The sequence below is a fragment of the Natator depressus genome, chromosome 21, assembly GCF_965152275.1.
Source record: "Natator depressus isolate rNatDep1 chromosome 21, rNatDep2.hap1, whole genome shotgun sequence".
Taxonomy (NCBI): Eukaryota; Metazoa; Chordata; order Testudines; family Cheloniidae; genus Natator; species Natator depressus.
In genome coordinates, this window is record NC_134254.1 from 7,182,389 (window position 1) to 7,196,272 (window position 13,884).

Below are 13,884 nucleotides of genomic sequence, written 5' to 3' on the forward strand. Positions count from 1 at the left end.
TTATGCTTTGTAACATAGAGCGTAGGAGGGATGGGAAGCTTTGTCTGAGTGGGTTTGTAATCCATGTTACTTACCTAGCATGGTAAGTGTGCACGGTGCTCTGCAGGCCACAGGAAAACACCCAAATCACTCCTCAAGGTGAGGAGGAGGAAAGAGACCCTTTCCTGCCCTCTCCATTACCCCCTCCCTGCCCTTTGAATCTTTCTTCTGCCATCCCTTCTCCAGCGGAAGGATGCTGGGTGCGTGTGAGATCTAATAAATATAATAATAATAGCTAGCTTTTAGCGCGTCTGTTAGGAGAAGAAGGTTGTCTGTGCAGCTTGCCCCTTGGTTTTGCTGGGGCAGAGATGAACTCTGAACCAGACCCACAGCTGTATCTTCCCCCTCCCTCCGCCCCTAAGCCAAGACTCTTATTAACTCTTGTCAAAGTAAACTGATGTGCCACACCGTGAGCACAGACTAGCTCACCTGGCGTGTGGGGGCCTCTTCTCTTTGCGGCTCTCAGAAGCAGACCAGGCCCTCAGCACAAACCACTTTCCATCCAGTGAAGGGCTAGCTGTTCTGAGGTCACTTAGACCGGGCTGCTTTGTGATTTATAGAGTCCGGGCCTCATGCAGTGTAAATAAACTCAGGGTTTATCTACACTGCAATTAGACACCCCTGGCTGGACCTCGCGGGGCTCAGGAATATTGGCTCTGCGATGTCCTTCTTGCTCCCCTGCCCAGTTACCTATGTCCCTCCTCTGCTCTCTCGCTTTCCTTGTGTCGCTCCAGCATTGCTTGGTGTGCTTCCTGTCTTGCCCATTATGAGCTTTTGATTTCCCATTTTGTTTAACTATGTCTATTAGTTACTTACATGGCCCCAGTAGTGCGGAGTCTGAACTCCTCACCATCTTTAGTGACTTTATCTTGAGGTAGGGCCACTGTCCCCATTTTACAGACGGGAGCTAAGGCACAGAGAGGCCAAGTGACTTGGTCAAAGCCAAGGTCACACAGGGAATCTGACAGAACAGGGACGTGAATCCAGGTTTCCCAAGTCGGACGCTAGTGCCCTAACTACTAGACCAGAAGCTATTTGATTGTGAGTATTGATGAATTTGTTGTAGGCAAGGAGAGTACAAGCACATCCTGCTTATTCCCTGTCTTACTGCAGAGAAAGTGGAATCTCTATCAGAACTACCCAGGGGAGTCCCAGGGGTGACCCTCTAAAGACCACAGAGCTTCTAACATGCTCGGGTCTCCTGGGAGATGGGGAGAGAGCTTGGTAGCCCTGACAGGCTGCTGTGATGGGTTGGGAGTCATGCCACCCAAACCAACCAAGGGAGATACAGAAAGCATCTGTCTTGGAGTTAGCCGTGCGATCACTTAATGCACAGAGATGAGGAAAGGGCCAGGCCCTAGCCGCAAGCAAGGCACTGAGAGGCTGGTGTAAATCATTCAGCTTTTGGTGCTGCTCCAGCATCAAGAGCACATATTTGTGTATGCCGACCTGACAGGCAGGAGAGAAATCTTATTACCTCTGTCCAGACCCCCTGAGGAGAGTCCCTATGTTGCTAGGCCACACAGCTGGGCACTCAGCCATATGCTCTAAGGGACTAAGTTGAGTGTCACTGGGGGATGTGCAAAAAGAAAAGGAGTACTTGTGGCACCTTAGAGACTAACCAATTTATCTGAGCATGAGCTTTCGTGAGCTACAGCTCAAGTGAGCTGTAGCTCACGAAAGCTCATGCTCAGATAAATTGGTTAGTCTCTAAGGTGCCACAAGTACTCCTTTTCTTTTTGCGAATACAGACTAACACGGCTGTTACTCTGAAACTGGGGGATGTGGTGTGGCTGAAACAACAGTCTCACCAGTGTCTGGTTCTGGACTCGCTTCTTCAGAGCAACCTTGACTTGCTGTCAGTTTTCTGTTGTAATTTATGTTCTTCCAGGGCGTAATGTAAGTAGCATGTCAGTTTTGTCTGGACTCCTCTCCCCCATTTCTTCACATCACACCCACTGACTTCGGGATATTGCAGATCCTCATGAGGATCCTCAGTACAGCACCATTTTTCTACTGTATGCTGCTCGGGCAAGTCAGCCATACCAGCTGCACAATGCTAGCTGCTGTTTAGAATGTGGAGGCAGGTTTTTTCTAAGATATTGAGCTTTTCAGCATGCATGCCATTGCAGCATCTGCCTGTGGATTTGCAAAACGTTTTCGGATCTGGATGAAAGGAGATTAATAGAGTTTAAGGCCAGAGGGGGACTATTATAATCATTTAGTGCAACCTCCTGTATAACACAGACCAGAGAATTTCACCCACTGATTCCTGCAGGAACGGAAAGGATTGCTTTCTGTGTCACTGAACATTAAAAAGCCTGATAATTTGTGCCTGAACCAGAGCACATCTTTTAGCAAGGCATCCAGTTCTGATTTAAAATCTCCAAATTATGATGAATTTTCTATGTCCCTCGGTAAACTGTTCCAATAGTCAATTACTCTCCCTGTTAATAAGTTCCCTCTTATTTCCAATGTGAATGTTTTCATTTCAACTTCCAGCTGTTGGTACACAGTAGCCAGATACATAAACATGACATGAAATCTCCATTCAGACCCCCAACCCCAGCAGTTCTTGGCTTTGAGGGCAATAAACATGATTCCAAACAGCCCCTTCTCCACTTGCGCATTGCCTCTGCCTTGGAATAGGATTAGGGCTTCCTCTGTGCTGATTTCATTTCCTTCTGCTGCAGAGTTCAGTTACCTACTGGTAAAGCCCCAAGCTTTCCTTGTTTTGTCAGTATGTTTAACTGGCAGCCTACAGGAAAAGCATCAGTGCTGGTGTGGGAATCCCTGGGGCAGTCGGAGCAGACGTCTGCCTGCAAATCTCGTTAAATTGTCTTACACCCCTTAGAGCTACTGGCACCTTATTCCTCTTCCACCAGAATGGCAAGGAGGCTGTTACAGAGACAAATGGAGCAGCAAAAGCTTTTAGGAAAACCCAGCCTCTGGCTAGGATTTTGATTTGATCTGTGTCCCATAGAGGGGAATGCATGACTGAGATGGGAACGTTTTAAACCCCTACGTGCCCCCTGAGTTTAATAATGTGAGGAGGAGGGACTGGCACAGATTTGTAGATGCCATCAGTGCCTTCATCTTTATATGGTTTGCAAAGGAGAGTCCCTCATGAGCCACAGCACACGAGAGGTTAACTTATCTCTGTTCACACAGAGTCTTAAACATGCACGCCAGGGACAACAGCTGTGGCATGTAGGAGTGAATGGCCAACCAGCTGTGGTCTCCTAGCTTGAGAAAAAGGCACAAGGGGTTGCTGGCTACATGGGGTTCTTGTTCCTCACTAGTTAGGAAGCGGAAAGGACTCTGTTTGCCATGCTTCAGTCCTCTTTTTTAAAAAAAGAAAAAGTCAGCTGCATTGTGGTGTTTGTCTAATGATTGCTCCTCTTGGAAGGATCCTGTTTTGAAACAAAGCAAATGCCCTTTCCTGTCCATCAAACATGCCAGCGGATGATCACTTTCCCTTCCACAGAGAAACAAAAATAAGCAGTGGGCTAGTAAAAATACCTCCCTGAGGAACAAAGGGTGCCCCAAACAGTGGATGACACTGTGTAAATGGTGATGGATTAGGGATAGATGGGGTTTTCCTGTCTCCTCAGCTCAGCAGGGCAGCTGCTGCTTTATCATGGGGGTGTGTTTGTGTTTGCTTCACTCTGGGGTGAGGAGCAAGTGACACTAAAACTGTCAAGATCCCCACCTCCTGCTGGAGATTTTATCAGAGAGTCCTTTGACACCATGACTAAATCTGCAGCTGGTGCCCACCAAAGCACTAGATTTTGCTAATTGACTTTAGTGGGAAGGGGTGGGCCTGAGCTGAAATGTTTGGGTCCAGATCTAGAAAGTTCTGAGGATATGAGTTGAGCCTCATTTTTACTGTCTGGAAATCTTCAGAGTAAAATACAGATGCCAGCACTGAAGGATCGTCTCTCTTGGGGACATATTTTCAAATGTGGTGTCCAGATCCTGCACTTGGGAAGTCAGATAGGCAGGCGGGCACCCAGTTAGGCACCTTAGTTCTGAGCATCCGAAGGTGAGATTTGGGAGGGTTTCACTTAGTTGCCCTCCCTTTTTAAAAAAGGGTCCCTAGGGTCTTCCTTCACCATTTTAGCAAAGGTGTATTTTTTCAGGGTTGCCTGGAAGTATCTTGCACTTCTATAGGGCCCTTGTTCCAATGATTCCCAGAATGCTTGACAGACCCTTGACCAAATTCAGACGCCATGTAAGTAACTCCCACAGAAGTCAGTGTTTAGGTTCAGGCTGAATTTGGCCCTCGGTATATATTGTGGATTTTGCTGCATCCACCTCTAAAATGCAGGTGCAAGTCTCTGCCACCAATCTTGGAGAAAAATTAGAGGAAGTGTCCCTACATCCCGGGATGTCTAGCAGTAGACAATTACCTGAGATGGAACTTGGCCAGAACATCAGCGCAGTCTCATTACTGGACTGTTTTTTGGTGGAAAAACCCACCACTCTCTTTCACAAAGTTGTTTGCCAAGTGACAGTCAGCCTTTCATTTTGTGTGAGCTTAGTGCTTTCAAATGCTCTTTAGCTTAGCCACACAACCGATCCAGCTTCCGCTGCAAGCTTTCCAATCCCATTCTCAGCTCTCTAAACAAGCCGTTCTGTAATCCTTAACTGCGTTTAAAGCTGCATATAAATCCTTTGGACTCAAGCAGGTGTCTAAAGCCTCTGAAGATCTTTATTTACGAACTGCGTGCTACTGTAGCCAATAAATAACTTTAATTACAGTAAATACAGTATGTTTACAATGTTACCTTTTTGTTTTTCTTAAAAAAATAGTGTACAACAAAATTGAGAAGAAAACTGCCCCTGTTCCTGTATAGTGAAGTCAGATTAAAATATTCACAGCAGAGAGTTAAACCAGTTAATACAGGGGGAGCCTTGCAGGTTAAATGCAGATGGGATCTTAAAATAATTAGCGGAGTGTGATTCGAGTGCCATCCAAACGATTCCCTGGGCAAGGTACAAAACAGTCTCCCATCCAACACAAAAACACAGAGGGACCCATTCTTCTCTGTTGCATTGCTGTAAATCTGAAGTAGTTCCACTGAAGTACTCCAGATTTACATCCATGTACTAGTGTGCAGAATTTTGGCCAGAGGACATAATTGGAAGCCTAACGCTTGGTGTTGAAAATCATATAGTATCAGTTGGAAGATTATATCATGTTACCTAATTTAAAATATCAGTAAGTCACTGCTGTGTAACATGTGTCACTTGAGGATATCCGAGAACTTCACACCTGTTACTGAAGCTCACAACTCCCCTGTGAGGTAGATATTACTATAGATGAGTACAACAGACTCAGCAAAGTTACTTTTCTCAGAGAGCTGGTGGCAGTGCTGTAATCCTGACTCCTGGTCCCCTGCATTAATCCCTAAATCACAATTAAATGCAGGGGATTCCTAATGAGGCAGGAAATTGGTTTGCAGCTTAATGCCAGGGTGTAAAGCCAACGCATCCATTTAAACTACTTTGAAGCCAAGTTGTTTTTCTCTCCTTGCTTTGAACACCTCTTCCTTGAACCCCACCCCTGACAGCCTGAGGCAGCCCTGTTCAATTTCACACACGCCCCTTTGTTCCTTTCCTCCCTTTTGAGGGCTCTGGCTGAGTCTGTTGTGCCATTTCACATAGTTTAGACCCTGTTTGAATATCCACCAGTGCCGCTTTGGCCTTGTCTTCACGAGGAAAAACGGTGTGGGTTTATTACCAGGTGTTAGCTAACTGCTAATAACTAATATGTAGTGAACTCGTAGTGTAGATAAAGGAGTTGTATTTTTAACACATGGTAACAGGTTGTACTAAAACTAGAACTGCCTTATCCCCAGTAGGCTTCTACTATGTGTTAGCTAACTCTCTAAGCCTGAGATTGGCCCTTTGCCCCTAGCTGAATGCAAAAGGGTCATTTTTCTTCCCACACTCTGCTTCTACCTTCATCCACAATATTTCAGTGACATCTTGCTGCTCTGTTGCTCTTTAAACCATCCGCTTCCTTTCCCTCTCTGCCACTTCCCTCCTTGAGATCAAGAGGGAACAAAACCCCACAAACCAACGGAAAGAAACCGGGGGGGAGAAAATACTCATTGATTTAAAAACCCATAGATAAGATGCAGCAGTCACAATGTATTGTGTTTTCAATCTGCAAAATACTTTGCAAATGTACACTAATGAATCACCGGTGCTGTAGGTTAGTTTAATTATCCCACAACGGACTCGCACAGAGGTGAAATGACTTGCTCAGCGCTACAGATGGACACAGTGTTGGAACAAGAATTAGACCTTGGGAGTTCCTTGTTCCAAGTCCTCTGCTCTGGCCACTGGATCACACATTTCTATTTGTGTGTACAGTACAGTCTTACATATACTTAAGATATTACAAAATTTTGTTTAAAAATCATGCTGAAGAATAATACTTAATTAATATAGCGCTTTACATTTTCAAAGCACTGTGCAAACCTTAATGAATTAAAATTGAGGACAATTGATTTTCAGGGGGGCTTAGGTACATTTGTAAATTTTACCCACTGTATTTTAGATATTAGAATGTATTCCCTCTATTTAGAATCTAGAGCCACACTCATGAAAACTGGTCAGTTTGTAACATTTGAAATCCAATTCAAATAATTTGTCACATGTTGCATAAAATGTACCTGTGATACAGTTTAACAAAAATGTCTGGAAAAATGCATTAACCCCCAGGGAAAATGCTATGAGTTGCTACTATTTAAAATCCATTGGTATCTCCAAACTATAAATTCTTATTCTCGAGACCCTGTCACACTCAGATACTTTGTCTCTGACCAGGAATGTCAAGTCCCTTATTTTCCTAAGGCCATAAAATTCACTAAAATTGGCACAGCTGCAGGTACAGACAGTGGGGTTTGCAAGCACTTGTTTGGGACCATGTCTAGATACAAGTGCCATTTAAATAAGTCTCCGTTAGAACGGGACAAAGATGCTGAACCTCAGTTCGTTAACTCCCTTGGAGTAACTAAATGCTGTTCACCAGTGAGAGCACCCCTCAGCCTAAAATGTAGTCAATGAAAACACATTCACATCCTATACAGATACCTACTGTCACATGCTTTAGTTTAGCTACTCTGAACTAGTCAGGGGGACACAGACATCTCGGCCCTCTTGGTGCCCTTGGAAAACAGGCTACTTTCCTCTTCCCCAGAGGTGCAACAGCCAGTTTAAATGCAATGGAAGTAGCTCACAGGCCAATCCTGCAACCCTCAGCATCAGCCTCTTGATACATGGAAGCCTAGAACTCCTGAATTCTAATCTCAGCTCATCATTGACTCTCTTGGCTGGTCATTTAACCTCTCTGCCCCAGTCTCTTCATCTGTAAGGTAGGATTAATATTTCTGTACTCCACCAGCACGGGTGCAAGGATTGTTAGTTCACATTTGTGCAGTGCTGTGAAGCTATATGATGCCATATTCGAGCTAAGTATCATTGTTGTTATGACCCTGGCTATAAATAATTCTGTGGTATTTCCACCTGGCCAGGTGGTTGATCAAGCATCAGGACTGATCCAGCTCCAAATCTCTAAGCTTTCAAGCAAGGTTTTATTCCTAAATTCTCCTTTGCCCCAGCTCCACTGGGACAAAGGATGAAGGCTCAAGAAAACTCTGATATGAGATAACAAAGTGAGGCATTATTAATAACACAAAATAATTTGCAAAGCAAAAGAAACACGTCAATAAAATAGGTTCAGATTTTTAAACATAAAATGTACAAAAATAGATATAATAATTTATATTTAGACAACAGCTATCATTCATAAACACTGTAACAATCCACTAGGGGGAACCAGCAGGTAATTTGTTGCTAAATAGATTATGGTGCAGAAATTCAAGCTGCATAATTAAACAGAGGTAGCGATGGGCGGGGATCCTGGTGAGGCTATGGCGTTGTTTTCACTGCTAGAAAAGGTACATTTATTACCATGGGATAACTGGCATGCATGAGCTATTCAGATGTAAAAACACTTCAGTTTAACCATATGGTGAATAGCCCTGTACCCATTCCAGGGGCTGACCTCTCGTGTTTACCTCATGGTAATTCTAAATGCCTTGTCTTCGCTGTGTTTTTACGTTGGGGTAGCTCAGGAGTGTTAGTCACCCCGAAGTAAAAAATACACATTTTGTAGTGATGGCAAGGCCCCAGATCAGCTCCCTCTACTCTGTGTATGTCATTTCTCCTATCTGACTGGTATGACTCACTGCCCTTCACTTGGTTTCTCTCAGTGATTTATTTGTAGAGGAAACCAAGAGAGGGGAAGTCCTCCATCTCTGTCTGGTCTCTCATTCTAACTGTTTAGCAATTTTCCATGCCATTGAATTTTTCCTCTTTCCTCCACCTCTCCATATATTTCTCTCATTTTCCAAATATATTAACACCCATTCTTTATCTCAGTTCCCAGCGTTCGCACTGTGTGCATGGCTTCTTGTGTAGGAATTCCGCTGGTGTACTTCCCCTCTTGCCAGAAAACAAATTGTGATGGTGTGTAGGACAGATGCTGTGCAATTATATTGGGATCTTGCTAGTGTATGCTGCCGGAATAACTCCTTTACATGGGCAGGGATTTACGCACCTAAGCTCCTAAATGCGCAATAAGAGCCAGGACACACAATAGCTTTAAAAATGATTAGCTAGTGCAAGCTATCCCTGATCCCTCTATGACACCGAGGGCTGGACTGTGGTGTTTAACCTCTTGGGGAGCACTGGAAACAGAATATTTCCTGGAGCCCCTTAGTTGCGCTTTGTAGATCAGTTTAAGGGTGCAGCAAACTCCCCAGTTAGGCCTGCCTGGTGTATTACTTTCCATCACTTCTTGCCCCCTTTTGGGAGAATAGCACATCTGGTCCCTGGGGGAAAGATAGCAGTAGCAGCTCTTATGTACTTTCTAGCTCAAAGGTTGCAATTCTGGCCAAGCCTTACACAGACTGTGTAAGGAAGGGCGGGGGCTATTTGGTCCCTCCTCTACTTACCAGGCCCCTTCCATCCTCACTGCACAATCCTGTGAAGTCCAGACAGAATGTAGCCCCTAGTCTCTGGACACAATCTGCATAGTTTATGAACCAGCTAGGATTGGGGGAAAAAAAAATACAGCTAGCAATCTTCAGGAGAAAATCATTTTTGCTACAAATCCAGAAGGAAATCACCTGGAGTCTTAAAGCTTTCCCCAGGCCTCTAAGTTTTCACAATCACTCTGTGAAACATTCTTTAGCAGTGGTTTGATCCTGAGAGTCCAAGGGAAGTGTGGATGCTTAGAATTGGGCCCTAGATGCTGGATATTCATTTCACTTCCCCAGTCTGTACAAAATATGCTGTCCTTAAAAACATGAGCCCAACCCTTCAGTCCTTACTCATGGACAAAATTCCTTTGTCTGAACAAGAGCTGCAGGTGCAGATCCAATTGACTTGATTGGCCTCAGCTACTGCAAATTAGAAGACCTTTGGAGTCCATGAAGTTATGCCAGTTTACACGAGCTCAGGATCTGGCCCCTATATTTGTGGACGTTTACTTCATCGCTTCAAATCCACACAAAAAACTCCCCTTAACTTCAGTGGCAGGTCTGCATACACCAATAGTAGCAGGATCAGGCTTAGATTTTAAGGGGCAGATGTTCAAAGGCACAAAGATCTGTTGGGCTCCTAATTCCCATTGTGCCTTTGAACATCTGCCCTTAAACCAGATGTGTATTCTGATCTGAATACTTGGGGTACTGACCTGCATAAACCCTTATGCATTGAGAGGATAGCACATGGTATACTTGACCATCTTATAAGTCAAGTGTACTATTTGCTCACTGTAGATAATGACTTTCTAGTCTCATGGGATCCTTGCAGTGCTAGTGCCTCTCAGAGGCATTTTGTGAAAATACGTAGCCTTCTGAGAAGCAGTAGACTCAGTGACACTGGTAGCTGGGATGCCAGAGTCCCTTTACAGCATGTAGTTGGGATTCAAATACCCTTATACCGTTGGTAGTAGCTATTCCAAAACCCCTCACGTTCTTGTAAAGTTTTAACAGAATTTTGTGTGGTAAGTTTTGTGAAGAATTTAGCAGGCAAGAGGAAGGAATTGCTTCTAATGCTGATATGGTGCTGTTACTCCCCCAGAGAGATCCCAGCACTGAAATCTGCAGGCCCATCATGGATCAGTTCCATACAGTTATTGCAGGAGGGCATGAATGCATGGCAGAGGGTCATAACAAGATTCCTCAACTAACCTCACTGGTTCAATCTCAGCGAAGCTGGAGAGGACAAGGAATTGGGTGCCTAGCACAGAAACTGTATTTCAATCCTCCTCCTTCCCATTGCACAGTTTGGCAAATGTAACCTCCTGGTCAGGTAATTATGGAATAAAGTTGGTCAAGTAAGCAATACCGTCAGTTATGAAGAAAGAAGATGTGGGCAAGTACCCCTGAAGACAGCCTGAGAAACACCAGAGAGAGCAGCGAATCAGGTTGTGGATTACTCTGAACATGCAATCTTCTGGCATTACAAATTTTGCAAAGCAACAAACTTTTCTCAACCAGACCAGTCACTGAAACAGCTGAGCATCCTGTCACATCCGCATCCCCCCATTAGCTGGCTGTGTGCATCCCGCATGTGAAAAGCCAGACTCACTCACTGGTTAAACCTTGATCTCACAACCGTGGGGCGTGGCTAATACTTTGGCTAGATGGGAATCATTTCCACGAGAGAGAGAAGAGTCTCCTCTGAGCCCAGAGCAACTCTGCTGCCTCAGCTATCCTTGAGTCACCAATCCTCGGTTGAATTGTCTGCGTTCTTCCCCCTTTAAGGCCCCTCTCTGTGTGCCGAAGATGAATTCCTCTGAAATCACTTTAATAGGCTGGATCTATCTCCCCAAATTTTAGATTCGAGAAAAGTAAAAAAACAAAACAAAAAACAACCCAACAACAAAACACCCAAAGGGAAAACAACAACAACAACAAAACAATCCCAGGATGTGGGTAATACTGAAGGTTGCACCTCTTAGCATAACAGCCAGGGTGACCTGTTGTACAGGATTGCAAGTCAGCCCCAGCATTGCCAGTAAGAGGCACGTAAAACCATTTCAATTTCACCTATGATCTATTTTCTCTTTCTTTTTCACCACCTAAGTACTAAGCTCATCCCTCGCCTTCAGGATAGGCAGGGCACAGATATTCCTTTCTTTTGAGGCTTTTTCTCCTTGAGCTGGTTGCTGCAAAATAGCTGATTTGGCTCAGGATCTGGGAAAAGCTCCTCCAATAATATTCTCCCTTATCTTTGAACACCAGAGCTGTCAGTTCAGAGATGGCTGTGGGGTTGATATGGAGCATGCTGATAACGTTGAAATCTTCCCCTCAAAAGCTAATGTACATATTTTAAAAAAAGTCTAGTTTAGCAGTCTGGTTATTTTCATACATGGCTTCGTAAGGCAATAAACCTACTGGATAAAGTACATAAGACAGCTGGCTCCCAGAATTCACACACAATTCTTCCTCTTTTTTTTCTTTTTTCTTTTAAAAAAAATCTTGTATGAAACGTTCTACTTTCTAAAAAAAAATGAGTGTTTCTTTTGTTTTCTTCCCCCTTACATTGATTTTGACGACCCCCTGTTTTGTAGCGCTGTTGTGGCACAAACTTGTAGTTGCAACGGCCAAATGTCGAATAGTTCCGTGCAGGCTGAGGAGGAATTGTGTCCAGTGATCCTCAATTGGATTGGCTAGCATCAGAGCTCCAAGTAGCCAATCAGAGCCAACATTACTAGAGAGTTAGTCGTAATAACGGCAGTATGCAGTGCTGGGTTGGCTGCAGAATTTTCCACCATCATACTTGTGCCTGAAAGAGAGAAGAATAAGAAACAACCGTGATGAATAATTCCCTTGTTGTACTGGTACCACCTGTTTTCTTTTTTCCCCAAGGAACCAGTGAGGATTTGGTGAAATGTTACTTCTTGGAATGCTGGATGCTGCTGCTTTATTTATTGTTGATGCATCTTGAGGAAATAATTTTGTTTACAAAAAGAATAGAATAATATTTACTGTGGGCTAAATCCTGAAGGACTCAGGCAAAACATGGAACTCAAAGGGAAACTTGCCTGAGTCGGAGCTAAGGGTGAAATCCTTGCCCCATTGAAATCCATGGGAGCTTTGCCATTGATATCAGAGGAGTCAGGTTTTCACTGTAAATGAATATATATTGAGTACAGACTTCAAGGAGTTTGGCCGACAGTGAATAACACCCAGCTTCAGTGTAGACTAAAGGGAAAGCATGATAATAGTTTGCCTGTATGTGAAGAATTCAAACAGCGAAGTGGGAGAGGGTTAACTAGGATAATCCAGCAGCACAGCTGAGTTCTGGAAAAGGGTACTTGCAGAAAGTGCCCTTAACTAAAGCACATGTGTGAAAGTAGGTCAGGTTACAGACCAGGGCTAGAGCTGCCCCTGCTTTCCCACCCCATGTGCTAGATGGAAGAAGTGGGATCTGGAGCCAGTGTTCATTCTGCTCTATGGGCCTGTGTTGGAAGAAAGACCCAGACTGAGTGCAAAATAGGTGCAAAATAGGGCAGCGAAAGGAATGATACAGGATTAGCGCCTCTAAATTTAACATACCACCTTGGATGCACCATTGTTTCCAAGGGTCAGTAAAACGTTATGGCATAATGGCCATTTGGTACGTGACCAAGGTAAATGAGTGTCCACTTGTGGGACATGTGCAAGGGAATAAGGCAGGGAAAGGAGAAAGAAGAGCAGAGCAGACGCACCGCCATTTCTGAGGATGTGAACCTCTGCTGGGACTCCATCTCCTCCTGGCCCCGTTGCCCTAATCTGCACCAGGGCATGAGTGGAGTCTTCAGGCATTGGGATCTCAATCTGGTTCTTGCTGGCCAGGTACAGTGTGGGAGTGGAGTGCGAGTCCTGCCGGTAGAGCATCTGTTGGAAGATACGTTTGAGTTTAGTGTCGTGGGGTCCTTCTTTGTTTTGTTCAGCACAGTATGGAAGAGAAGAACTTGCTATGTGCTGCCTGTACCTTGTATCCAGTGACAGTGGACTCGTTCGCCTTTGCAACCACAGGGTCCCACATGACGCTGACACTGGAGCCGGAAAATGTCCAGGAGATGTTACCAGGTGGCCTCCTTGGGGCTAGGAGATAAAAGATGATTGAGAGTTCAGTGAGGATGAGAAACAGAAGAAAGCAAAAGGAGGGATGCTGTAGCCGAGACCAAGGGCTATCAGGTCACCTTCTGAGACCCACTGGCTAACTTGGAGGGTAGGTAGCACTAACATGGCTAGGAATAGCAGGAGAGCATTTCGGCTAGAGTCATCTGAATAAAAAACAACCCGATATAACTGGCAACAAATCAGGTTTTCCCTTTGCTGGATTTGAAATGGTTCTTTCTGATTGACTCCCAGCACACAGCTGGGAACAGTTCTCAGCTTGAAAGCATTCTTGCTCATTTGTCAAACTGTTTCTAGACCTTGTGTGTTGTGAGCTTTCACACCTTACATTCACCTCAAATCGGATTATCATTAGCTGTTTGTTTTATTTCATTGGCAACATATTAGTAGCTGATGTCTCAAAAGCTGGCAGAGTGGGTGAGTAATAATTAATTCTAGAAGTTAGGGATTTCCTGGCTATCCTCAGGTATAAAGCATTGGTGCCTAGCTTCAGCAGCAGCTCTCCGGAAAACGGGTGCTAAATTCATGCTAGAATTCAAATAGAGAGAAAATCAATAGCAATGATTATTCGAATGATATGATTTGGGGACCAACATCTCAATCTTTCTGAGCTAAAAACAAATGCCTGATA

At 44.4% G+C, this 13,884-nt stretch overlaps 1 protein-coding gene across 1 annotated transcript in view; it reads right to left on the reverse strand.

Moving 5' to 3' along the window:
* Nucleotides 1-4,745: 4,745 nt before the first annotated feature.
* The window catches only part of CNTN2 (contactin 2), a 51,074-nt gene continuing 41,935 nt past the window's right edge, over nucleotides 4,746-13,884 (reverse strand). The window contains exons 21-23 of the mRNA XM_074936301.1: nucleotides 13,105-13,217; nucleotides 12,839-13,007; nucleotides 4,746-11,913 (exon numbers count right to left, since the gene is read on the reverse strand). Of these exons, the coding sequence (XP_074792402.1) occupies nucleotides 11,804-11,913; nucleotides 12,839-13,007; nucleotides 13,105-13,217 (392 nt within the window). The 3' untranslated portion in view covers nucleotides 4,746-11,803. The remainder of the gene's footprint in view (nucleotides 11,914-12,838; nucleotides 13,008-13,104; nucleotides 13,218-13,884) is intronic.